The sequence below is a fragment of the Hyperolius riggenbachi genome, chromosome 4 (assembly GCF_040937935.1).
Source record: "Hyperolius riggenbachi isolate aHypRig1 chromosome 4, aHypRig1.pri, whole genome shotgun sequence".
In the NCBI taxonomy this organism is placed as follows: domain Eukaryota; kingdom Metazoa; phylum Chordata; class Amphibia; order Anura; family Hyperoliidae; genus Hyperolius; species Hyperolius riggenbachi.
This window is the reverse complement of record NC_090649.1, coordinates 201617522-201643070: the sequence shown is the minus strand read 5'-3', so window position 1 is coordinate 201643070 and position 25549 is coordinate 201617522. Positions and strand designations below refer to the sequence as shown.

Sequence of the window (25549 nt, the reverse complement as noted above, 5' to 3'; positions counted from 1 at the left end):
AGGCTTTGCGATTTAAAAATCGCAAATTGCTTACATAGCAGCACGCGTTGCTATGTAAGGAGCATGCCTTCCTTAGTTATACGGGTTGCTTACATAGCAACACGCGTAACTTTAAATGCAACTGTAAAGTATCGTCACCGCTATACTTCACTAGCGGCCGCTACTATGTTTAACATAGTTACTATACATAGTTAATGAATGACTTAAAGGGGTTCTGTGGGGGTTTCTGAAGAGAAAAACTGCCACTTACCTTGGGCTTCTATGAGCCCCATGCAGCGGTAATGTCCCACGACGTCCTGCTCCCATCCGCCGTTCCCCGCAGCCGGCACCGGGCTATTATTCGTCTGACATACAGACGAATAATGCGCGTTGCCGTGCCTCCGCTCGCGTCATCTGAGGCTTACTGCGCAGGCGCAGTACAACGGAGCCTTGTACTGCGCTTGCGCAGTAAGCTTCCGATGACGCAGGTGGAAGCGAACGGGTGCGCGGCCACTCTAGCGCAGCCGCAGTTGGATCCCATGCCGCTAAGACCAGGGCCGGCGGCGGAGAACGGCAGATGGGAGGAGGACGGCGTGGGACATTACCGCTGCACGGGGCTGATAGAAGCCCAAGGTAAGTGTCCGTTTTTCTCTTCCACAACCCCCCACAGAACTCCTTTAATGAATCAAGCCCAATGAGTACAGTGTAATGCACTGCATGTGATGTATTGCATTCTGCTCTACTCATCATGCGGTAAGATTTTTTGCGATACTTCACATGACAAACCGCATTTAAAGTTACGCACATTGCTATGTAAGCAACTGCGTAACTTAGGAAGGCATGCTCCTTAAATAGCAACGTGCGCTGCTATGTAAGGCACCCTACAGTGCCATTCCCACTTCAAATGAACATTGCATAGTTACCTTGCCATCAGTTCCTCTCAGAAGCTCACCATTTTCTTCTGACAATAATCCCTTCCATTTCTGACAATATTTTGTCAGATCTGAAATATATCAGTTGCTGTCAGTTATAGCTGAGAGGAAAACTGATGTACCAGGTAATGTCCATGTTTCCCTATGGCTCAAGTGGGCAATGTTACAGTTTAACTGTGTGCTGACCAGGAAGCTGTTACAGGTAATGGCCATTTTCAAAATGGAGGACGGAAAATTCCCTTGATCACAGTGAACAAATAGAACGGGGGACAGGAGAAAGGCACTGAGGAGTAGACTACATGGAAGGTAAGTATGACTTGTGTATGCTTATTTTGACTTTTAATTTTCAGTTCAGGTTTACTTTAAGATCAGTGTTTTTCTATGCTGTTTTATTAGATTGGAATAAAAGTTATAACACTTTTAATTAGCACTGTGGACTCAAGTTTACCTTTATTATTTTGGTTTTGAGGGCCACCTTGTCCACGTAGCTGCTGATTCTGACTGGCGCAGAACCTCATTTTAAATAAATTTGATTGATGTTTATATTTTTGCCCAATGCGGCAAACAGGTCTATTCCTCTCTGATCTTAATCCAAACAGAGAAGGATTGACGCATACATGGCACACATATTTCACCTTTACAATTATTAAAAAATCTATTAAACTGCAGCTTTGAACAGTGCCTTTCGATTTGCCTTCGATCTACCGCTACTCCCGGTTGACTGTAATTTACCGTCTGTTTCGATCTTAATTTTGGCCAAGTTTTGCCATAATCGATCGAAATTGCGATTGATGTGGCTCTTTGCATAGCAGTTAATCGCAGTGATCAAATCTGCTGGTATAAATTGATGCGTGTATGGCCAGCTTTAGAATATCTTCAAACATTTTACACACAGCTGGTGTTATGCTTACATATAAATAGCCTCAGGTCTTAAGTTTCCTGGATCTTATTTTCTCACTTTTTTGAATAAGGGGAGACACAAGATGTATGCCGGTCAAATAGAACTGACCACTTCAGAATAACCGAAAATGAGAATGTAAGCTCACAAGGGCAGGGCTCTTTCACCCTTTCGTGTCTTTGTTATACATTTTGTGTCTTGGAATTTGTTGTGCATTTTATTTATCACGTTACATTTGTTGCTGTAATTACGATGTCTCTCAATTCATTATTTTGTACCAGTGTCTATATTTGGTGTATACCATTGTCTTTTTATTATTATGTACCCCATGTTTGTTTTATTACTCTGTACAGCGCCAAGGAATATGTTGCCGCTTTATAAATCACTAATAATAATACTCGTAAAAAGAAGTACCCCATCGATAACTGCATGCAACTTCTGTAATTCCTGAGGGTAGATGCTATCTGGGCCTCATCTATCCTGCTTTTATTTAAATTTGGCCTCACACCTTTGTGCATTAGGCAATTAATACTGAATGCTGGAGAGATAAGCAAAGTGCGCACTTCTCCTGCGTAGACTGAAGCCGACTGGAGGAAGTGCGATGACCCGGTTCCTGAAGCTGCAGGCAGAGGAGGATGGCGGCGTAGGAAGGATCAGAGCGTATGGGGCTGGAGGAAGCCCTAGGTATGTATAAAAAGTTTTGATTAATCCAGCTCTGAGTTTCTTTAAACTTGGTGACTATAATTAATAACAGATTACACATTCAGTTCTCCCTTTTTCACAACTCTGTTAAATTCCAGTCAAATGTTACCATATTGTGAATGCTATTTCGCAAGTGTTGCTAAACTAGCACATTTAATACAACAGCTGGTCTGTTTGAAATGACCAAATGAAGCAGTATATTTCCCTTGGTTGGTTCAGTTACGATTTGAGTCACATAATTGTCTTGTAATGTGATACAATTCTGCCACTTTTACCAGAGTGAGAACCTTACCCACTTAAGTACCAGCGGTCTCTGCCCCCTTAAGGACCAGAGACCGATGGTACAGAAACGCGGAATCCCGTCGAAATACCGACGAATCGCCGTACATACCCGCCGCAAACCCCCAGGACATAGACTCTGCCGTCTCTATGACGGCAGAGTCATGTGAGCCGGTCAGTGTTATAATTTAAGTAGGCCTCAGTTATCTGGACTGAGTTTTAGGTAAAAGGCTTGTTCGCAGAGTATACCTTTAAATAGAGTTTTTGGTGATGCAGGCAGAAGCATCTCAGTGTCTACTTGAAGCAGATGATACAAGCAGATACTGAGAAGATGTTCCTAGTCCAAGGTCTTAGGCCTACACTGCCCCAGACAAATGGACTACGGGAACAATCAACATAGGCCATATTTATAAAACATAACATTCCTGCAACTGGAGCAAGGGGGCGCATAAAATATTAAATGAGTAGGTGTGTATCATGACATCACAAGGGATCTGAACCAATCATAGATGGTTCAGATGATGACACAGTTAACTCTTTCCTGGTCAGTATTAAAGGTCATGAGTTGCCAACAGAGGGCTCTCTCTTACTTTCACGCTCTCCATCTACTGACTTCTACTGACTGGAACCATAATTATTTCCTTTCTTTATGTAATCTGGTATAATGTATGCTGTACATAGTTAGTCTAGATGTAACGTAGTATAGACAGGAGATCACCTGATTACCTTCACTAGGAAGGTAATCAAGAAGCTGCAACGCAACGGAATTACTAAAGAAGAATCTGCTTTGCTAAGATATGACGAACTGTATCTGTATATCTGTGTACTGAATAAACTCCTTGTACTTTGAAGATGTCTGAGAACGGTCTATCTCCTATAATGCTTGCTGTGTTGAGAGTCAAGTTATCTCACAGTCTGTGAGGTGCAACTCTAAGAAGTTGCTGGTGCCGAAGCAAAAAGGTGATTTATAACAGTCAGGAGCCGCTTTCATTGGCACCTGACCGTGTCTATCAATGTAAGCCAATGGGAGCGGCTTATATTGATAGAAATGGCCAGAAGCCAATAAACCGGCTCCTGACTAGCTCACATGGCTCTGCCGTCATAGAGACAGGCAGAGCCTGTGAGATGCGGCGAGACTCGTCGGGTTTGAGCAGCACGATCGTCGGGTAGCGGCATAAACAGCGGATGCGCGCAGTGGCGGCTAATTGAATTCTACTCCCTGCCAGCAAGGAGCCCACCAAAACAGGGCGTAGATTTCAATTAGCACGGTCCTTAAGTAGTTACATTTCCTAGTTGATGTCTGGATATTTTTGCTTACCACTTTTCTTTCAATCTGCCGCAGTTATTGTATTTCTTTCCTGTCATTTGTGTGTGCAAGCATGTAACAAATCCCAATAAGCAACTGACATCCAGGGCTGGCACTACCATTGAGGCAAGGGGGACAATTGCCCCAGAGCTGTCTCCCCCCCCCCCCCCCCCCCAAGATGTCTCTGTAACTTTGCTCCCCTGCCACATCTTTAAAACAGTAGCATCTCACAGGGAAACATGCACACTAGGGCGGGCAAGTTGCTACTCTGTCAAAGACATTGCAGGGGCCCTGGGGAGCACAGTTACGTTTGGGGGTTAGTGTGGAGTGGGCACAGCTGGCTCAGGGGCTCTGTGAGGTAATAAGGCTGCAACAAAGGGCTCATAATGCTGCTTTATGGTTGGGGGAAAGGGGGTGTCTGGGTTCATTTTGCCCTGGAGTCCCATTGTTACTAGAAACGGCCCTGCTGACATCTCTTAGTTCCAGCATGAATACCCATAGAGACTCCACACCATCACAGTCATCAGACATGACTTATTCCATAACAAGGGATAAATACATTTTAACACAGAAACCTCCTGTTGAATCTGTACTTTCTAAGCACACTGTACCCCTCCAAATGTACCATCCATTCATGTCTTAATTACTTCCACAAAATGTTTATGTCATTAGCAACGAACGTCTACTTTTTTTTTTATTTGTAAGGCTTCTTGCATCAGTTAGCATGGATTTTATGTTTTTACCAAGACTGTGGAGTCAGAGTTGGAGTCGAGGAGTTGGAGTAATTTTGGGTACCTGGAGTCGGATGATTTTTGTAACAAATCCACAGCCCTGGTAAGTATTAGACTAAGGAGTCGATGTTGAGGAGTCAGATTCATTTTGGGTACCTGGAGTCGGAGTTGGTTTCATAAACTGAGGAGTCTGACTCGGATGATTTTTGTACCGACTACATAGCCCTGGTTTTAACCATTAGAATTTACCTTTTTTTCTTTTAGCCTCCCTGGCGGTACGGACAAGCCTGACTCGACCAGGAAAATATAGCTCAAAACACTATGGACGAGTCAGGCTTGTCCAGCAGTTCTAAGCCAGAGCTCTGTTTTTTTCACATGCGTTATTCACATTAAAATTCTTGATTGTATGCAAATTTCTGCATGCACTGAAATCCTGAATGTAAAAATGTGCACATGTTCGCTAAATTTAATGCGAAATTTTTTTGGGGGAAAGATGCATGTTTTCCACCAAAATCATGGCCTGGCAGGAAGGGAAAATTAAAGAACAACCATTAGCAATACTATGCCTGGAAAAATAAACACATTCCACCCTCAGCTTTCCCTCTCCTCCCCGCACTATTACAGAGCACAGCGGGGAGGTATATAGGCAGCGCACACAGACTCACCTACTCATGGTTCCAGGCACTGGAGTTCCCGTCTATACTCTCTGCATTCCCATTACCACTGCAGCAGTCAATCCCTAAGTTGGTGGAAAACATTTAATAACTCCAGTATTTGTACAGTACTTTTTTCCAGCTGGATTCAAAGTGCTTGCGAGGCAGCCACTAGAGAGCGCTCAGTTGGCAGTAGCAGCAAGGCCGTATTTCTACTTTTTTCGCCCCTAGGCCAAGTAAGCCTGGCAGGGTCCTCCACTCCCTAGTGTAATTTACAGGATCATGTACTCCTGTCCTATGACAGCCTGTACTTGTATTACTGGGCCCACCTAACCAGCCCATATTGCATGATCATGTATTTTGTACAATTTGCATGTAAAACTTTGTTCTATGTTGTATTACCTTGTTATGTCTGTCATCCTTGTATCATTGTATATATTTATTGTCCAGCGCTGCGTAATATGTTGGCGCTTTATAAATCCAATAAATAATAATAATAATAATAAAGTATATTGGAGCTCCCCTTCCAAGTGCAGCAGCGTCCCTCCCATTCCATGTGCATCATCCTTGTACTGCAGTCTCTCTCTTTGATGTACAGCTCTCTTGGACATCAGCTTCCCTTTTCATGTGTTGCACCAAATTTGCAGTCTTTCCTATCATATGTAGCAACCTCCATTTCATGTCCAGGTGAACAACCTGTGCACATCTAGGGCAACAGTAAACATCCTCAAAAATCTGCTCCAGGCATATATGCATTACACAAGATGTGCATTGCTGAGTATGGCGATCATAATTTAATCTACTTGGTACTGAATTAAGAATTTACAAATTAAATGTAACAGTAAAGGAAACCTATAGGGCTCGCTTTATGCCAATACTAGGCAATTACTGAGCAGAGAGAGAGAGAGGAAGAGAGAGAGGAAGAGAGAGAGCGAGAGAACAAAACAACAGTGAGAGCTCTATGTTCAATGAAAAAGCCTCTCTGTGGACTCGACAATATTCAACAGACAATTCATGCTTTAGAAAACTGAATTTATTTACAATATAAATAGTTATCTTTGTGTGAAAGAAAGTATTACAACAAATACATCAAAAGGGAAAGCTGCGAATCCTGCACTTCCAGAAAAGGACAACATTGTTAAAACAGTGGAATGATTTCTCTAATTTGAGAAAAACATTTTTGTATACTTACAACAGGCATAGTCTAAAACTGTGTAATTTGGTCTTATTTAATAAGGAACGTCTAGAGATCTCAAATCAATTCCAATGGGTATAATATATATATATATATATATATATATATATATATATATATATATTATACCCATTGGAATTGAATATATATACACATATATAATATATATATATAAATATATATATATATATATATATATATATATATATATATATATATATATATATATCATAGGTGGTACAGGAAACCTAGACTGCTTTTTATAAAATCGGTTTGGTATGTGGCTAAAGATTACAGGCCTTCAAGAGGTAAAGACAATGTTATATTTTATTAAAGGAAGCATTTTTAATTTTGAAAGGTGTACATATATACTTACTGGAGCCCAGGGGTGAAGCCTCTCTCTTCCTGTTTTAAAACTGCTGGGGACAGGTTTGGCAGACTGGTGAAGTGGGGGGTGAGTTTGGGAGGCATCCAACGTACAGTAGGAAAACTGTCCTTCTGCTGGCTGGCAAAATATCACAGTGTCTCCGCCCAAGATGGCATCACATGATTGCACGTCATAGCGACATAGAGCAGCATCTGGAGGTGCCCCGAGGAGGCTTGTGTTTGTACACAATAACCGCCTTGCATGTCCTTACGTGCACAACTCACTATCTCAGGCATTTACACAGAGAATATAAGCTACTGTGTTACATGCTACATCTGTCTGTAGGCCGGTGGACTCACCCCACATGTAATAGGATCCAGAGGGCTACTCCGCGTCAGTCATAATAACTTTCCAATATCTACCTAACGCACTATTCACTTATCCCCCCCCCCTTCCTTGTTGTCTCACCGCGAGCTGGTCCAGCCACTGCCCGACACACAGTGCCTCTTATCAGCAGTCTGCTCTGCTGCCAGCGAGGAGAGAAAGCTCTTCTCAGCAGCACATTTGATAACTATAAAACACTCACCGATTCCTCGGGCTTTCCTGTAACTTCACCTCTGAACCGGCGGGCTCTCAGTCCTCCTCAAATCCCAGCAGGCTAAACAGCTTCCTCGGGGCTCCTACAGTTGCTTGTCTATCGGTGTCTCGGTGCGCGTGACAGCAGTGACACTGCAATACTTTGCACCTCCCAAGCTTGCCTCCCACTAGTCTGCTTGACCCGTCCCCAAGGGTTTGAAAGCAGGGGGAGAAGCTTCAACCCTGGACTCCAGTACATATGTGTTTAACAGATCATTAACAGATCATTCATTTAGACTGATCCATACATGGCCACCATAAAAGAGCCAAGTAAATATGGGAATTAAAAATAAGGCCATTTGTCTAGGTCACATGGCTGGTGTTCCATGGTTCTGAATGCACCACCACGCATTTTCTGTATTTCGGTGGTATCTAAGGACCTATCTCAACTCTTACTTCTGGAAATAATAGTTAAAAATGTGAAATCCAATTGTGATAATTATACTGCAGAATGTCTTCTCAGTAGTAAAAGCATCCAAATGCTGCTGCAACACAAAACAAATATTCCTAAAAGAAAGAAAAAAAAAATGTAAATTAATAAAACTTCATTGCTTGCAAAGTGTGAACAATCAATATTTCTGAGTTACCTGTATAAGGCTAATTCATTTACTCAAAGATGCTTTTCATATGACATTTTTTGTATTATTTAGACCAAATCTGACACACTGTGGTGGTGTGGTCAATGGCATAGAACCAGGGCCGGGACAAGGTCTACCACCAACAGAGGCTGAACTGCCCAAGTGCGCGCCCCCCCCCCCCCCCCCCAAATCCGCTACAACTATGTTGCTGATGTGGATTCGTGGCCAGTCTCTCCCTGTTACTGTTCCTCTTTACGGGGTGGTGTATATAGTGAGCTGCTGCATAGGACTGCATTTGGCACACATACAGTAATCATCAGTAGTAGAGATCACTTGACATCTTTTTGCTGCTATGAGTTTTTAGGTATCTAGGTATATGGGCCTCCATTATAGGAAACCAGGTTTAGGTTCCCCCAATTTAGGAAGCCAGGTATAAGTGCCCCCAGATTTTATTCAGACAATTCATATTCTCCTACATCTTCAAAATATACTAATAAGTCAACTGGTTTTCCCCAAAACAATCCTATAGTGAAAATATTAGTCTATAACCATGGCAGGGATTATACTATGAGCTCCTCTGGGGACAGTCAGTGACATGACTATGTACTCTGTAAAATGCTGCAGAAGATGTCAGTGCTATATAAATACATAATAATAATATGGTAGGACATTAGACTATGACTATTGTAGGATTAGATTGTGTGCTCCTCTGAGGCCAGTCAGTGACATGACTATGTACTCTGTAAAGTGCTGCAGAAGATGTCACTGCTATATACATAATATTAATAATATGGGAGGACATTATCTTTATGACTATTGCAGTCTTAGATTGTGAGCCCCTCTGAGGGCAGTCAGTGACATGACTATGTGATCTGTAAAGTGCTGCAGAAGATGTCAGTGCTATATAAATACATAATCATAATATGGTAGGACATTACACTATGACTATGGTAGGATTCGATTGTGAGCTCTTCTGAGGACAGTCAGTGACATGACTATGTACTGTGTAAAGTGCTGCAGGAGATGCCAGTGCTATATAAATACATAATAATAATATGGTAGTGTATTAGACTATGACAGGATTATATTGTGAGCTCCTCTAAGGACAGTCAGTGACAAAACTATGTACTCTGTAAAGTGCTGCAGAGGATGTCAGAGCTATATAAATACATAATAATAATATGGTAGGACATTAGACTATGACTATGGTAGGATTATATTGTGAGCTCCTCTGAGGACAGTCAGTGACATGACTATGTACTCTGTAAAGTGCTGCAGAAGATGTCAGTGCTATATAAATACACAATAATAATATGGTAGGAGATTAGACTATGACTATGGCAGAGATTAGACAGTGAACGCATAAGAGGACAGCCAGTGACATGACTATGTACTTTGTAAAGTGGTGCGAGTGATGAATGCGACAAAACCCTGGTACTGTTTCCCTAAGTGTATAAATGTGCCCCCATGTGTGCATTTATATATTACCTGTTCTGTGTTGTTTACCACGCGGTGCCCATCCATCTTCAGCGTCTTCCTGTTCCATTTGTGGCTCACATGCCACCAGCATATAGTGTGTGGCACATGTGTGATGTCACGTGTGCTAAATGCCAGCGGCATTTGAAGCACAAATGGAGGAGTGGGAAGTGGAAGATGGATGGGCACCGCGCGGGGGGCAACACAGGACAGGTTATGTATAAATGCACACATGGAGGGCACATTTATACACTAGGGGGTGGTGGTGGATGCAGCAGATGCAGGGGACTTGGCCAATTCAGGAGAGATTTAATGCTAAAGTCGATTGGGAATCATCCTGCAATGTTTGGGCAGCTGACAGATCTCTCTCTTATCAGATTCGATCAGAGAGAGATTTGTCTCTTGGTGTAATCTGCCATCATCGCTAGATGTATGGCTGCCTTTACTCTAGCATGGCAGCATTAGGACCCTGTGCTGTGTCATTTCTGTAAGTCCAGGTCCTTACCAGTACTGGGAGTGAAGGGAGTAGGGAGAAGTACAGAAGGCTGAATGGCTTTACAGCCTGTCTCCCTCACTTCCAGAGTACAGGTTCAGGATGGAGGACAGGGATGCAGGGCTGCTCTCTCTCACATACACACACACCACACATACCTTTCTCCTTCCTCTTAGAATTCCATTCTCCATCAGCCAGCCATGCATGACTGGGCAGCTTCCTGGGGGAGCAGCTGGATGATGTCATTGACAGAAGTCAGTGCCGTTAAAAGAACAAACAAACTTGCAGACCAGCTGAGCGCCTTTACTAGTGTACTAGGAACTGTCTACCAATCTTATCCTACAAAACTATGTACGACTCCTTATCCGATGCAGTCTTTGGAACCACTGTGCAGAAAGCTTTTTTCTGGACCGCCTGTGGAATGAAATGCCTTTGAAAGCGCCCCATCCTGACCTGATGACCTGCCGCTCAGAGGCCGGAGCCTCTTCTGCCTCTGTGTCGTCCCGGCCCTGCATAGAACATATATGGTTCCATCACCCCTAGAGATGGTCAGTAAGATGCAATTTGCATGCAGATTTCATGTACATTGTATGCAGCTTTGATCTTGGCCAATCAAATAAACTTCCTGGCCAAAGTCCAAGCTGCTCACAATTTGCACAAAATCTGCATGTAAACTGGCATAACTTGAATATCAATAAATTGACCGAAGACCACTTCTTAACTTGTAAAATTATTTCCTACTCATATACAGCTAATGGGGACTTACATTTATGGAAAGTAAAAACGTCTCATTTTATGTTTTCCATGCTTTTGTTTTCTTTCTATCTAATGTCTCCCACCTGCCCTAATTAACCTAGTAATGTACCCCTTCCCCCGATACCCCCTCCAAACTAAACTAGGAAGTCCTTAAAGTGAACCAGAGACGAAGCACCCTCATGTATTTTACCATATATATCAGTGGGAACATTAGAGAAAACACCTACCCTGATCTCTGTTTCATTCCTCAATGCTCAGACTGCCTGTTATCAGCCCTGATAAAATCCCCGACTGAGTATTCAGTCTGGCTTTGCTCAGGAATCATTATAGCTGAGTCATTATAGCAGAGCCAGAAGTGGGCAGGCTTGAAAAGACATCAGAGAAGACAGACTCATCTATAATGATTCCTGAGCAAAGCCAGACTGAATACTCAGTCGGGGATTTTATCAGGGCTGTTAACAGGCAGTCTGAGCAGTGAAAAATAAAACAGAGATCAGAGTAGGTCTTTTCTCTAATGTTCCCACTGATATATATGGTAAAATACATGAGGGTGCTTCGTCTCTGGTTCACTTTAACTTTCAGGGTCATATCAGTCCTTAAAGCGGACCTGAACTCAGAATGTCCTCTCTGCTCTAAAAGATATACAACATCATAATAAGCTTTAAACAAAGAACATTTCTCTGTTACAGCTGATACAAATCCTAAAATAAATCTGCAGTGTTTCTATTTCGTGATTCATGGAAGCAGACATATTGTTTACAGCCTGTGCTTTCAAATGGGCTTATCAGCCATAGGCTATGTGACCCAGGGGGGGAATTACATTACAAGGAGGAGGGGGAATTAGACAGGTTAAACTCTCTAAATATATACAGTGTGCAGTTCTCTATGTTTTCCCTTTTGCCCAATGCAAGAGTTCATGTCCACTTTAACTTTCAGGTTTTGTATGAACCCACCCTCTAAGCAGATATGCACAATTCCTCCTTTGTGTTGGGGAGGGAACACGGCACAAACAAAATTAAAGCGGTTTAAAACCCTGACATAATATTCAATAAAAACATGTTTACCTACTTTTTATATGCCATACAGTTATCATATTTGCATTTGTGCATAAGTATTATTATTCATTTAGAAGTTATAGGTTTCCAAAAGTACCGTTTTTTGCTTTGTGAGCTGACTGCATTTTATTAATACCAGTAACTGGTTTTACTTGTTGCTGTTTTGCAGGCAGACATGCTTTCAGTGTCTCTCTGTCTCCAGCAGCTCCTGCATAGTCAGAGAATGTATCACTTGATACATTTAAGTAAACACAAGATAACATTATCTAAAGTTTGGATGGGTCTGCAATTCACTGCACTCAACTTTCAAGCTCTGTGTGTAACCCTTCGAATGCTGGTCTAGTAAAAAAAAATGCTGGTTGCATATACTATGCTGTAAATAATGTTTTGGAGCAAAGATAAAATGCAGGGTTATATTCCACTTTAATGTATGCAGATATATTTAAAGAACATAGTTTTGTGAGTAAGCTTGGAGGGGTGGAGTGCATGAAAAAAAAAAAAAAAAAAGAGTAGGAAGAGAAAAGCACTGCTGAATTTTTAAATAACATACTGTACATTGATGAGGTTGAACATATTTTAGTAAGAACCATAAGAAAATGTTTTAATATAACTTACATTCATAAAAACTTCTTCTGCATAGTTATCAGTATCAGAATCCCAGAAGCATCTGGCAGCCATCCTGATGGGAAAAGAATAAGATTAATATCGTTAAAGGACAATTGAAGCAAGAGATATATGGAGGCTGCCATATTTATTTCCTTTTAAAGGGACTCCAAGCAGTGCAGTAACTATTGAAAGATGCATACCATTTTGAAGCTCTCTTTCTACTCTTTCCAATGATATATAAACCACCGAAGGTAAAAGAAGAGGTTAATGGCATGCTCCAATAAAACGCTAACAAAAACACATGCATGCTCATCTACCTCCCTACTTGCCTACAAAAGAACACTACAAAACTTTAAAGGTAAAAAAAAAGTAGTAGCAGGGGATACTTGATGGAAATCCCAACATGCACAGAAAAGTGGGTGGAGCATTATTGAAAATCTAATGAAGGATTAATTAGGCATTAGTTGGATGGCTGCACTGCACTCAACTCAACATTAAGGGGGTACCTTTTGGAGGGTGGAGGCAGAAAATCCACCTTTCCGCAAAGTACATTTGTCACAATTTTGAGTCCTAAAGATGAACTTTAGGACTAAGTAAAAATGTGATTTTACAAGACCCAAAACAATTCATAAGCCTTAAAAAATAGAAAAATATAACCATTTTAAATGAAAACTTGGTCCTGCTCTGAATTCTGAATAGATAAGATCATAAATCTGCACTACTTGGCATACATAGTTTTTGCAATAAATTTACTACAATTAGTATATTTTTTAAAACATAACATGGTCTACTCTAGACTATGAGATGCATCTAGGTTTAGAGGTAAAAAAATCAGGGGGACAAAAATACTAAACTATGGTGCAGGGGAGTCTTATGGACCTCCCCCCCCGAATGTCTCCAAGCTATTCTATCTAAGCTACACTACAGTAACCCCTGCTGCCCCCACCAGTTACACTGCACTGCACTACACTACACTAATCCCTGCTCCCCCCACCAGTTACACTGCACTCAGGGCACCACAGGAGAAAGGGCATCAAAGCAGCAGGCTAAACTGGTGCAGCATTTGCTAGTTGCAAATGCTGCAGTGCAGGGAGACCAGGCGAGCGCTTGGCCATGGTACTCTGCTGATAGCCGCCTGTGCAGTGGCCACCCTGCTCTCGTATGCCTGTGCGCGTTGGTTTGCAGACTTGGGCAGCATTGCAAAGTAGCAAGTGGAGGAAGTGAATAGCAGCTGCCAGTCACTCACATCTCCGCTCATCTCCAACGTAGATGCTTCCTCTTCCCCTCTGACTCACTTGTAACATGCCGGTAAGTCAAATGTGAGAGACGCCGACTGGAAGGACAGATGCACAGCGGTGGTTGATGAACACGGAGGGGAAGTGGAAGCTTCTGTGATGGAGATAACCGGAGATGTGTATGACACTGACAGGGGAGGTGAGCTGGCTACCGATACTGAAAGGGGGGAGTGAGAAAGGGAGTCATCTGGCTACCTATACTGGAGGGGGAGGGGTCATCTTGCTACCTATACTGAAGGAGGGCGGCTGGTGACAGTGGCCTGGGGCGGTATGCAAATCCGGCCCTGACTGCACTACTCCCCCAAACGCAAACTCGGGGGCTGCAGCATTTTTTAGATTTCGGAGGCGTTTCTGCCTCAATGTTAAGTATAAGAAAGTGGAAAAACTCTCTGAAAAACGCTAGATCAGAGCGGTTTTCCAGGCGTTTTTGTTACAGAAGCTGTTCAGTAACGGCTTTACTGTAACAAAATATGACATCTGCTACACAAAAACGCTATCTCTCTAAACATGCCTAGAATCACTCTGAAAATCTGCTTCAAATACCTCTTGCGTTTTACGGATCTGCTAGAGGTTTTTGGTGTGCACTGGCCCTTATGTTCACTATTTTTTTGCGTGGAGGGATCTTTAAAGGTATTTTATTGGTAAGGTTTAAAAATGTTTCCTTGGAGAAAACACAGGAAAACGGTTAATTCCTTTTAAGAAAACATGTTCCAATTACTGGATAGAAAGCAGGACAGACTACTCCCCCCATGCCATCATGAACACATAAGGGAGTCTCCCTGAACCTAGCCCACACCATCCCTCTGCTAGCAAGAGATGAACTCTTTCTGACAAGCTCATATGAAACAAAGGGGTAAGGGATGGGGGGAATTATCTACTTTTAATGTGTTAAAATGTTTTGCACAAGTCATGTACATGAATATGTAATAAAGAGCTACATTTTATATGTATTGTCTCGCTAACGTCTCTTGTCTCGCTCCAAAATAAAGCTCTATTAGTGACAAAAAAAGGTAACATTTATTTGGGTGCTAAGTTGTATGACCGAGCAATAAAAGTTAAGGAGTGCTGAATTGTAAAAAATGTGCATGGTCACTAGACCTGTATAAACCTGTGGTCCTCAAGAGGTTAAAACACAAGGTATTTGCAATTATTCAGGTTGGAGTATATGAGGTGTCCCACAATGCACCATTGCTGACTATTTGTTGTCTGTTAAAGCTACACACTAGGGTTGCAACAGTATGAAACTCCACCATAACCATCTAAAAAAATACCACAGTATGACGGTATAATGGGATTATACAATTATTTAGACCCAGGGCCCCCCTTACATTAAATAATGTGCCCTCCCTACCCCAGTGTGGGGTGCCCCACTCCCTCGGCATACATATGATTAAGCCGCCGGTAGATTTGGGGAGCCTGGTAAAACTGTAAAAAGGCTCATCCTTCTCCTGCAAAAGTCCTGGTGGTGTTACAGATGGGTGTACCCAGGTGGCCGCAGCATAGGTAGCCAGGGATAGGTGTAGCCAGTAGTAGGTGGCCACTGCATAGGTAGCCAGGAATAGGTGTAGCCAGTAGTAGGTGGCCACAGCATAGGTAGCCAGGGATAGGTGTAGCCAGTAGTAGGTGGCCGCAGCATAGGTAGCAAGGGATAGGTGTAGTCAGTAGTAGGTGGCCGCAGCATAGGTAGCCTAGGTTAGGTGTAGCCTTTAGTAGGTGGCCACAGCATAAGTACCCAGGGATAGGTGTAGCCAGTAGTAGGTGGCCACAGCATAGGTAGACACGGATAGGTGTAGCTAGTAGTAGGTGGCCACAGCATAGGTAGCCAGGGATAGGCGTAGCCAGTAGTAGGTGGCCGTAGCATAGGTAGCCAGGGATAGGTGTAGCCAGTAGTAGGTGGATGCAGCATAGGTAGCCAGGGATAGGTGTAGCCAGTAGTAGGTGGCCGCTGCATAGGTAGCCAGGAATAGGTGTAGCCATTAGTAGGTGGACGCAGCATAGGTAGCCAGGGATAGGTATAACCAGTGGTTGGTGGCCACAGCATAGGTAGCCAGGGATAGGTGTAGCCAGTAGTAGGTGGCCGCAGCATAGGTAGCCAGGGATAGGTGTAGCCAGTAGTAGGTGGCCGCAGCATAGGTAGCCAGGGATAGGTGTAGCCAGTAATAGGTGGCCGCTGCATAGGTAGCCAGGGATAGGTGTAGGCAGTAGTAGATGGACGCAGCATATGTAGCCAGGGATAGGTCTAGCCAGTAGTAGGTAGCCGCAGCATAGGTAGCCAGGGATAGGTGTAGCCAGTGGTAGGTGGCCGCAGCATAGGTAGCCAGGGATAGGTGTAGCCAGTAGTAGGTGGACACAGCATAGGTAGTCAGGGATAGGTGTAACCAGTAGTAGGTAGCCGCAGCATAGGTAGCCAGGGATAGGTGTAGCCAGTAGTAGGTGGCCGCAGCATAGGTAGCTAGGGATAGGTGTAGCCAGTAGTAGGTGGACGCAGCATAGGTAGCCAGGGATAGGTGTAGCCAGCAGTAGGTGGGCGCAGCATAGGTAGACAGTGATAGGTGTAGGTAGGATAGGTGCCCTCAGTATAAAGGCCCGGGGAGGGGAGCAGCGGCGGGGGTACAAATACTCACTTGCCGGCGGGTCCTGCACGCTGTACTGGCCTCATTCTTCTTCCTGTTCTTGCGTTTCATCTCCTTGTAACAGCGCCCTATTTATTTATCCACGCCGATGTTCGTGCGCCAGTCGCTACGTCGCCCGCCCCCCGAAAACTGGTAAAACGAGATTGAGCATGGTATGATTACCATGCACAATCAAACCGTAACGGTATACCGTGGCAACCCTACTAAACACACCCCCAGAACCGCTGGAATTGCAATGAGGTGTCAGCATGTTAATTGTACAGAGCCATGCCATGCAATGATGAGGACTAGGGATGATCAATGATATGCACATTTTTACGAGTTTATGCAAATTTATGCAGCTTGGAAATGGACCAAACAATTTAATCCTGGGTGGGACTTGATTGGTCCATTTTCAATATGTATATACAGTGGAGGAAATAATTATTTGACCCCTCACTGATTTTGTAAGTTTGTCCAATGACAAAGAAATGAAAAGTCTCAGAACAGTATCATTTCAATGGTAGGTTTATTTTAACAGTGGCAGATAGCACATCAAAAGGAAAATCGAAAAAATAACCTTAAATAAAAGATAGCAACTGATTTGCATTTCATTGAGTGAAATAAGTTTTTGAACCCCTACCAACCATTAAGAGTTCTGGCTCCCACAGAGTGGTTAGACACTTCTACTCAGTCACCCTCATTAAGGACACCTGTCTTAACTAGTCACCTGTATAAAAGACACCCGTCCACAGAATCAATCAATCAAGCAGACTCCAAACTCTCCAACATGGGAAAGACCAAAGAGCTGTCCATGGATGTCAGAGACAAAATTGTAGACCTGCACAAGGCTGGAATGGGCTACAAAACCATTAGCAAGAAGCTGGGAGAGAAGGTGACAACTGTTGGTGCGATTGTTCGAAAATGGAAGGAGCACAAAATGACCATCAATCGACCTCGCTCTGGGGCTCCACGCAAGATCTCACCTCGTGGGGTGTCAATGGTTCTGAGAAAGGTGAAAAAGCATCCTAGAACTACACGGGAGGAGTTAGTGAATGACCTCAAATTAGCAGGGACCACAGTCACCAAGAAAACCATTGGAAACACATTACACCGCAATGGATTAAAATCCTGCAGGCCTCGCAAGGTCCCCCTGCTCAAGAAGGCACATGTGCAGGCCCGTCTGAAGTTTGCCAATGAACACCTGAATGATTCTGTGAGTGACTGGGAGAAGGTGCTGTGGTCTGATGAGACCAAAATAGAGCTCTTTGGCATTAACTCAACTCGCTGTGTTTGGAGGAAGAAAAATGCTGCCTATGACCCCCAAAACACCGTCCCCACCGTCAAGCATGGGGGTGGAAACATTTTGCTTTGGGGGTGGAGTGGACCAACATTCCTCCTAAAATGTGTGCAAACTTGGTCATCAATTACAAGAAACGTTTGACCTCTGTGCTTGCAAACAAGGGTTTGTCCACTAAGTATTAAGTCTTTTATTGTTAGAGGGTTCAAAAACTTATTTCACTCAATGCAATGCAAATCAGTTGCTATCTTTTATTTAAGGTTATTTTTTCGATTTTCCTTTTGATGTGCTATCTGCCACTGTTAAAATAAACCTACCATTGAAATGATACTGTTCTGAGACTTTTCATTTCTTTGTCATTGGACAAACTTACAAAATCAGTGAGGGGTCAAATAATTATTTCCTCCACTGTATTTGCATAAAAAATTGCTTATATTTGAATAAACTAAAAAAAAAAAAATCCATATCATCGATCATCCCTAATGAGGACCAGTCTGTCGGAAACAGTCTGAATACATGTTGGATTAATGTGGCTCTGTACAATAAACAAGCTGACACACCAATGCATACCAGCTGTTCTGAAGGGGTGTTTAGCTTTCATGGGCAACAATGGTTAATTTGCATATATTCAGCAGTGATGCCCTGGGAGACATCTCAAGCTCACTCCAACCTGAATTATCGCAAATTCTTTCTGTTTTAGGAAAGCAAACTTTTGTTTTTCTTAACATCTTAGTAAGGGGGCTTTTAGGACCATTGTAGTCCCTTGCACACTCCAATGAGTTCTGGGTCACCATGAGCTTGCTGGTTAGTCTGTACCTCTCGGTGTTACAAGCCCTACTGCATAGAGCCAAATGAATCCATGCCATGCACTGATGAGGATCAAACAATCCGAAACAGTCTGTATGCTTGTTGGATTATTATGGCTCTGTACAAATTAACAAGCTGACACATCATTGCATTCCAGCGGTTCTGGAGGTGTGTTTAGCTTCTAAGGGTACAATGGTTAATTTGCATATATTCAGCAGTGATGCCTGGGAGACATCTCAGGCTCACTCCAACCTGAATTATCGCAAATTCTTTCTGTTTTAGGAAAGCAAACTTTTGTTTTTCATGGGCAATAAAGGGACAGTTTGCATATTCAGCAGTGATGTATTGTGGGGCAACTCCTACGCTCACTCAAACCTGAATAGTCGCAAATACCTTCAAGTTTTGTAATTCAGAGTAACACATTTCTAAAACAGACAGCCTGGCTCATACACATTGTTCTTTAGTGTGTGGCACCATCTAGTGCAGGGGTCTCAAACTCAATTTACCTGGGGGGCCGCAGGTGGCAAAGACAGGATGAGGCTGGGCCGCATAAAGAATTTCACAATCGCGGAGCATCGCCGCCTCTGCCCGCCCCTCTCACTCTTCCTTCACAGAGAGGGGCGGGGAGAGGCGGCGATCCGTGCGGCGATTGATGTCAGGAGGGGCAGAGCTGAAGCTGAAAGCTCTGCCCCTTCCAGGAAATGCCGGCGGATTGCCCCCCGGGCGATTTGGGGGCTCTGCAGCCCTCGTTTAGCAGCGGGGTGCGGCGGATTACTTGGGAGCACTGAAGCGAACTATAAGGAAGCTTTTGCCGGCGAGGGCCACAAAATATTGTATCGAGGGCCGAGAGTTTGAGATCCCTGATCTAGTGGAACAGTTGTGCAAAACCCATTTAACAAAACATAAAGGACATCTGAAGTGAAAGGGATGTGTAAGCTGTCATATTTATTTCCTTTTAAACAATGCAGATTGCCTTGCTGTCCTGCTGATCCTCTGCTTCTAATACTTTAAGCCATAGACCCTGAACAGATCAGGTGCTCTGACTGAGGTCTGACTGGATTTAGTGAATGCTTGTTTCAGGAGTACAGTATGAATCAGACACTACTGATCCATAGAAGCTGACCAGCGCTGCCAGGCCACTGGTATTGTTTAAAGGAAATAAATATGGCAGCCTCCATAGGCAGCTTACTTCAGGTTACTTGGTTCAGGAAAGAACTAAAAACAGAAAACTATTCAATAACTTACTTCACTCCTTCTCCTCTCTGTTCACCAATCACAACTTGAACCACCATTTTATACCTATCAAAACCCATATCTGTGGGGAATAAAAAAATATAATAATTAACAATGATTGCACATACACAACAATTTATTTAGTGTTTATTAAAATAAAAAAATGCAGATTAAAGACAATAAAAAGTTCAGGTATAACCAGGGTGGTGAAGTGATTTTGTTATTGTATGCATATTTGATTTTTTTTTAAATGATAATTGAATAAGTGAGACGATGTGCAATCTTGCGCTAAACAACCAAATTACCCATGTGATAGATCCAGATGAGATAGTGTTCCTGGACTTAGACCTAATGCATGATGATCAAGGGAACATAATAACGAAAACCCACTTTAAGCCCACGGCAGGGAACTCTTTTCTTCATAAAACCAGTTGCCATCATCCAAAGTGGATTAATAATATACCACGGAGTCAATTCTGCCGCCTACGGCACAACTGTACAACGGACACAGATTATCAGGAGCAAGGGCAATACTTGGAGAAAAAATTTCTGGACAAAGGGTATGGGAAAAATACAGTTGGCATAGCAAAAAAGGAATTTGAACATAAAAAAACATTGCATAAAGAACGAGACACGGGCATGAAAGGCCCAAGTTTCCTGACCAACTACAACATAAAAGCTAATGAGATAGAAAAAATTATAAATTCCAATTGGCCTCTACTATTAAGAGACCCTATACTCCAACACAGATTACCACCACGACCCCAGACCATCTTCAGAAAAGCAAGGTCCCTGAAGAATAAAATCGCCAGAAGCAATGTGGGTCAAAATCACAAGGCACAGGTCTCACAACCCATGATCTGCACAATACCAGGCAATTACAAGTGCAGTAAAGCACGGTGCAAGTGTTGCAGATACATGAGGCACAGATGCAAGGAACTACAAGTTCACAATGAAAAGATTATTGTAAAGCAATTCATTAATTGTTGTTTGACATATGTTGTCTATCTATTAGCTTGCAGTTGCCCAAAATATTATATAGGGAGAACTACTAGGCCCTTGAGAGAAAGATTTGGGGAACATAGGAGGGGCATAGAAGAAGGCTCTGAGGGCCACAATGTCCCTCGTCATTTTTTGACCCATCACGGGCAATCCACTGACAGTCTCACAGTGGTGGGTTTAGAATGTATCCCACAAGGGTTACGGTTCAGGAGACTTTGCGAGAGGGAGGCTTTCTGGATCTTTAAGTTAAATTCATTAGTTCCAGTAGGCCTGAATGAGGAAGTTGAAGTGGCAAGATTCATCTGAGTATCCATCTTCAGTACAGTAATTATTCTCCCTATCCTTCAGGCTCCCCCCCCCCCATTCTCCCCCCCCCCCTTTCCGTTCAGTTCATCCTTCCCCCCCCCCCATTTCCATTAGGGATCATACATATATTAGCATTGTCTGAACCATGACCACCAGAGCTGGACAGAAAATAGGTGGTATTGCTTTATGGGTCATCAGTTTGCCTAAACCTAAACCATCTATACATGTATATTTAAATTTCTGTATACTGTATCAATATGGGACCCTATGGAGGTGCACAGTTCCTCCTCTGCAGCTATCGGACCACTCTTATAAGTAATCGTGATCCACTACTAATGTGTAAAAATTGCTTATAATTAATCCTTTACATATTTCCCATATATACATATATTTTTTACCTGGTTTTTAATTCCCCTTCACACATCCAATGCACTTCACTTATTATACACTTTCGCTGTACTCAGCGACCAGTATTGTTTCCCTTTTCTTTTCCCCCCCTCCCTTTGGTCTGTATCCCGTCTGGTTGCCTGGTTACGCTAAAACGTCACCAGCGGGATCCATCTCCCTCCATGTGGGTTCTCGCGGCGGCGGCCAGGGAGAGCTGGAGATAGCCACGCCTCCCACCAATGACGTGGCACCCCTTGCGCTCCACCACGGCGTTTGCCAGAACAGCACTTCCGCCCCCTGCGTCCCAGCCGGGAGACAACTTCCGACACAGGGGTCATGTTCCCCTGCAGTCCGTGCGCACAACCTTGTCCCCTGCTAGAAATAAGGTGAGAATAAGTTTTTCTCAACTGTCGTAAGATCAGGAGCTATTCCAGCCGAGGGGCAGCAGCATGCTTTATACACAAGGGAGCGCCAGAAGTATGATTCCACAAGGTTCCACGCTGTATTTATTTATTTATATATATATACAGGCACACTTTTTTTTTCTCATTTTTATGCATATTCGGTCGCAACAAAGGTTTTAAACTTCCTTCCTTCTTTTATCAAAATGTTTTTTATATTACGTAAGAGTTGCAGTGACACAACTAGAGGTGAACTCTGAGGTCACAGCATTTACTTCCTGTCACTATTAGGTATATATTCAGAGTGGATGCTTGGCAGTAACTAGCTTGACAAAGGCGTGGATACGCCGAAACGCGTTGCGAAGTTACTGCATCCAGTGACCAGAGGATAGGCTCCCGGTGTCCATTCAACATCCAGGACCACCCCCACTGCTGGCCACAGATGAGGAACAGGTTGCCATCCAAGGTCTTTGTTTTTGGGGTGTTTACCCATGATATGCCTGATGTTTTTTACAATTTTGTAAGTGTTTTTAACCCTTGCGTGGTATCCAATTAAAAGGTTTAATACACTACGGAGCGCTCCTCCCTTTTCCATTTCTCTTTATTGAATAAGTGAGTTGCTCCTTGCCACATATATTCCTACTAGTATAATGTAAAGGTAACATCAGTGCTGATAAAGGGAATCTGAAGTGAAAATAAACGTATGATATAATGAATTGTATGTGTAGTACAGCTAAGAAAGAGAACGTGAATAGCAAAGATATTGAGTCTCATATTGTTTCCAGTACAGGAAGAGTTAAGAAACGTCACTTGTTATCTATGCAAAACAGCTTCTCTGAGCTCTCTGACTAATTTTGTCAGAGAGCAATGCAATTTTCTGAAGCACTAATACATCAAAGAATGAGTGAACGGCTACTCATATAACATTTACAGCAGGGAAGTTTAAAGGGTCATTAGCTCTCTGTTTCAAAGTTTAAAATTCAGAGTGCAGTTTGTAAACTGCAAATATTAGAGAATAATGCAATGTTATAAAAAAAAAGCTATATAAATGAAAATAAAAATATGAGACTCTTTTCTTTGCTACTAATGTTCTATTAATTATCCGTACTACTAGGGCTGCACGATATATCGTTTTTTAATCAAAATTGCGATGTGCATCATGACGATTTCAGTATCGTCACAGTGGCGATTTTTTTTTTCATTGCGGCCGTTTTTCCGTGTTCAATGCTGTCCCCAGCATTGCACGCGTACATTTCCGGCTTGTTACTAAGGTGCACTTCCTCCTTCCGGCCAGAAGGACGAGTGAGGCACTGAATCGAGGAATGCACGGCCAGCTCTCTCTTCCTTTAGCTGCCTTGGCTGCGGTGCAGCACGCATGGTTTTCTCCGATCCACCGCACAGTCACCCAGGCTCTCTTGCACAGCGGGGACCAGAGAACAGTGGCAGAGAGATAGACCACACGCAGGCTTTATACAGCACACAGCGCAGCGTCCTGCTAAAGCCACTCTAGCTGTCCGTGTACAGACAGCTCTTAGCTGTAACGAGCTTTGCTGGCATTTTGAGGTCAAGAGGGCAGGATCCTTATGGCCCGTACTCACGGGCTGCAGAAGTTGCCTGTCGCCAGCACACGTGAGCGTGTGGGCGACAGCTTCTCGCCAGGTCCCTCCGCGTACACACGCGGAAGAGGGACCTCCTCCCCCCGCCGGAAGCTCCATATGATACAATGGAGGTTGCTGTCGCTAGTCCGCGTACTCACGCGGACTAGCGACAGTTGCGGGGGAGGTGCGGCGGCGACTGTCGCCATGCGATTGAAACTTTCAATCGCATGGCGACATGAGCGGCGGGCGACAGTTCGGGGTGCGCGTGCGTGCGGCGGCCCATACTCACGGGCGACCTGTCGCCGCAACACGCGCGCGCCGTGTGTTGAGGCGACAAAAGTCCCTCGTGAGTATGGGCCATAAGTCTCGCATCCCATCAGATAGCAATATTGGCAGTGACACCAGTAATGACAGCAAAGATCAGATTACAGCTAGAGCTGTCTGTGTAAATGGACAGCTAGACTGGCTAACAGGACTGTGCTGTATACAGCGAGTCTGTGTGTATGCTCTATCTGCCTGGTCCTGCTGTGCTCTCTTGTCACAGGCTCACATGCCCATGCAGCTTAGCCACTGTCTGCCTAGTGTTTCAGACCTAACAGTGGCAGTTGCAGAGTAGTCATTGTAGCTGCAGGGGTTAAAGAGACACTGAAGTGGAAAAAAAATGATGATATTATGATTTGTATGTGTAGTACAGCTAAGAAATAAAACATTAAGATCAGATACATCAGTCTAATTGTTTCCAGTACAGGAAGAGTTAAGAAACTCCAGTTGTTATCTCTATGCAAAAAAGCCATTCATTCTACGACTTTCAAAAGTCGTGAAGAGGGCTGTCTTCTGACTTTTATTATCTCAACTGTTTACTTTTTATCTGACAGAGGAGAGGTCATTAGTTCACAGACTGCTCTGAAAGAATCATTTTGAATGCAGAGTGTTGTGTAATCTGCACATATTATAGAATGATGCAATGTTAGAAAAACACCATATACCTGAAAATAAAAATATGAGAATATTTTCTTTGCTGCTAATCTTCTAGTAATTATTCATAGTACACAACCAATTCATTATATCATATATTTTTTTCGCTTCAGTGTCTCTTTAAGTGTAGTGTAGCTGGGAATAGTGGTGCTCAAATACCCCTTTTTAAAATTCGAGTTTGGTCGAATTCGAATAGTAAATTATTCGAGGTCATTCGAATATTCGAGTCGAATAATTTTTACTATTCGATCTCGGACTTCGAGCTCACTATTCGAGTCGGTATTCGAGCTGACTATTCGAATTGGCCTTAAATAGCTTCCAACACTTGTTTTGAGGGTGAATGATGCAAGAAACCTCTTTTTTTCCAAGTAACAACAGCAAGTGATTATGTGGGGATGTTCCTTTAAAAAAAATGTGGAAAGAGAAGTTGTGTCCTTCATTTTGTTCAGTAGTGTTTCTTCTTCTTCTTCTTCTCCTTCTTCTCCTTCTCCTTCACCTTCTCCTTCTCCTTCTCCTTCTCCTTCTCCTTCTCCTTCTCCTTCTCCTTCTCCTTCTCCTTCTCCTTCTCCTTCTCCTTCTCCTTCTCCTTCTCCTTCTCCTTCTTCTTCTTCTTCTTCTTCTTCTTCTTCTTCTTCTTCTTCTTCACGTATTTCTCTTTTCAATTTTTTTTTAAAGAAATGCAGCTATTTTTGAGCGTAACAAATAGCTGGTGGGCGCACGCATGTTGGAAGCGCCATTGTATGTGCTCCCTGGCAGTGGAAACACAAAGACAGCAGGAGGTAAATTCAGCAGCAGGAGGAGGAGGATGAGTGTGTGGCAGCAGGCAGTCAATGAGGCAGGCAGCTCGCCGTCACATAATAGCCCTGGTACCTAGCGGTGATACCAGGGCTGTAAATAAACACAACAGGAGGTCCCAGACAGCGGTCGTGCAGCCCACATTGTGTCCAATACACAACTGGGACAACACAGTTTTCAACCCGGGCACCTCAGA

The 25549-nt window shown here is 43.3% G+C and overlaps 1 protein-coding gene across 1 annotated transcript in view; it reads right to left on the bottom strand.

Annotated features, from left to right (window-relative positions):
- Window positions 1-6870: 6870 nt before the first annotated feature.
- Window positions 6871-25549, bottom strand: part of DYNLT2B (dynein light chain Tctex-type 2B) — a 37386-nt gene continuing 18707 nt past the window's right edge. Inside the window, exons 3-5 of the mRNA XM_068279327.1 lie at window positions 19902-19971; window positions 12652-12715; window positions 6871-8185 (exon numbers count right to left, since the gene is read on the bottom strand). Of these exons, the coding sequence (XP_068135428.1) occupies window positions 8138-8185; window positions 12652-12715; window positions 19902-19971 (182 nt within the window). The 3' untranslated portion in view covers window positions 6871-8137. The remainder of the gene's footprint in view (window positions 8186-12651; window positions 12716-19901; window positions 19972-25549) is intronic.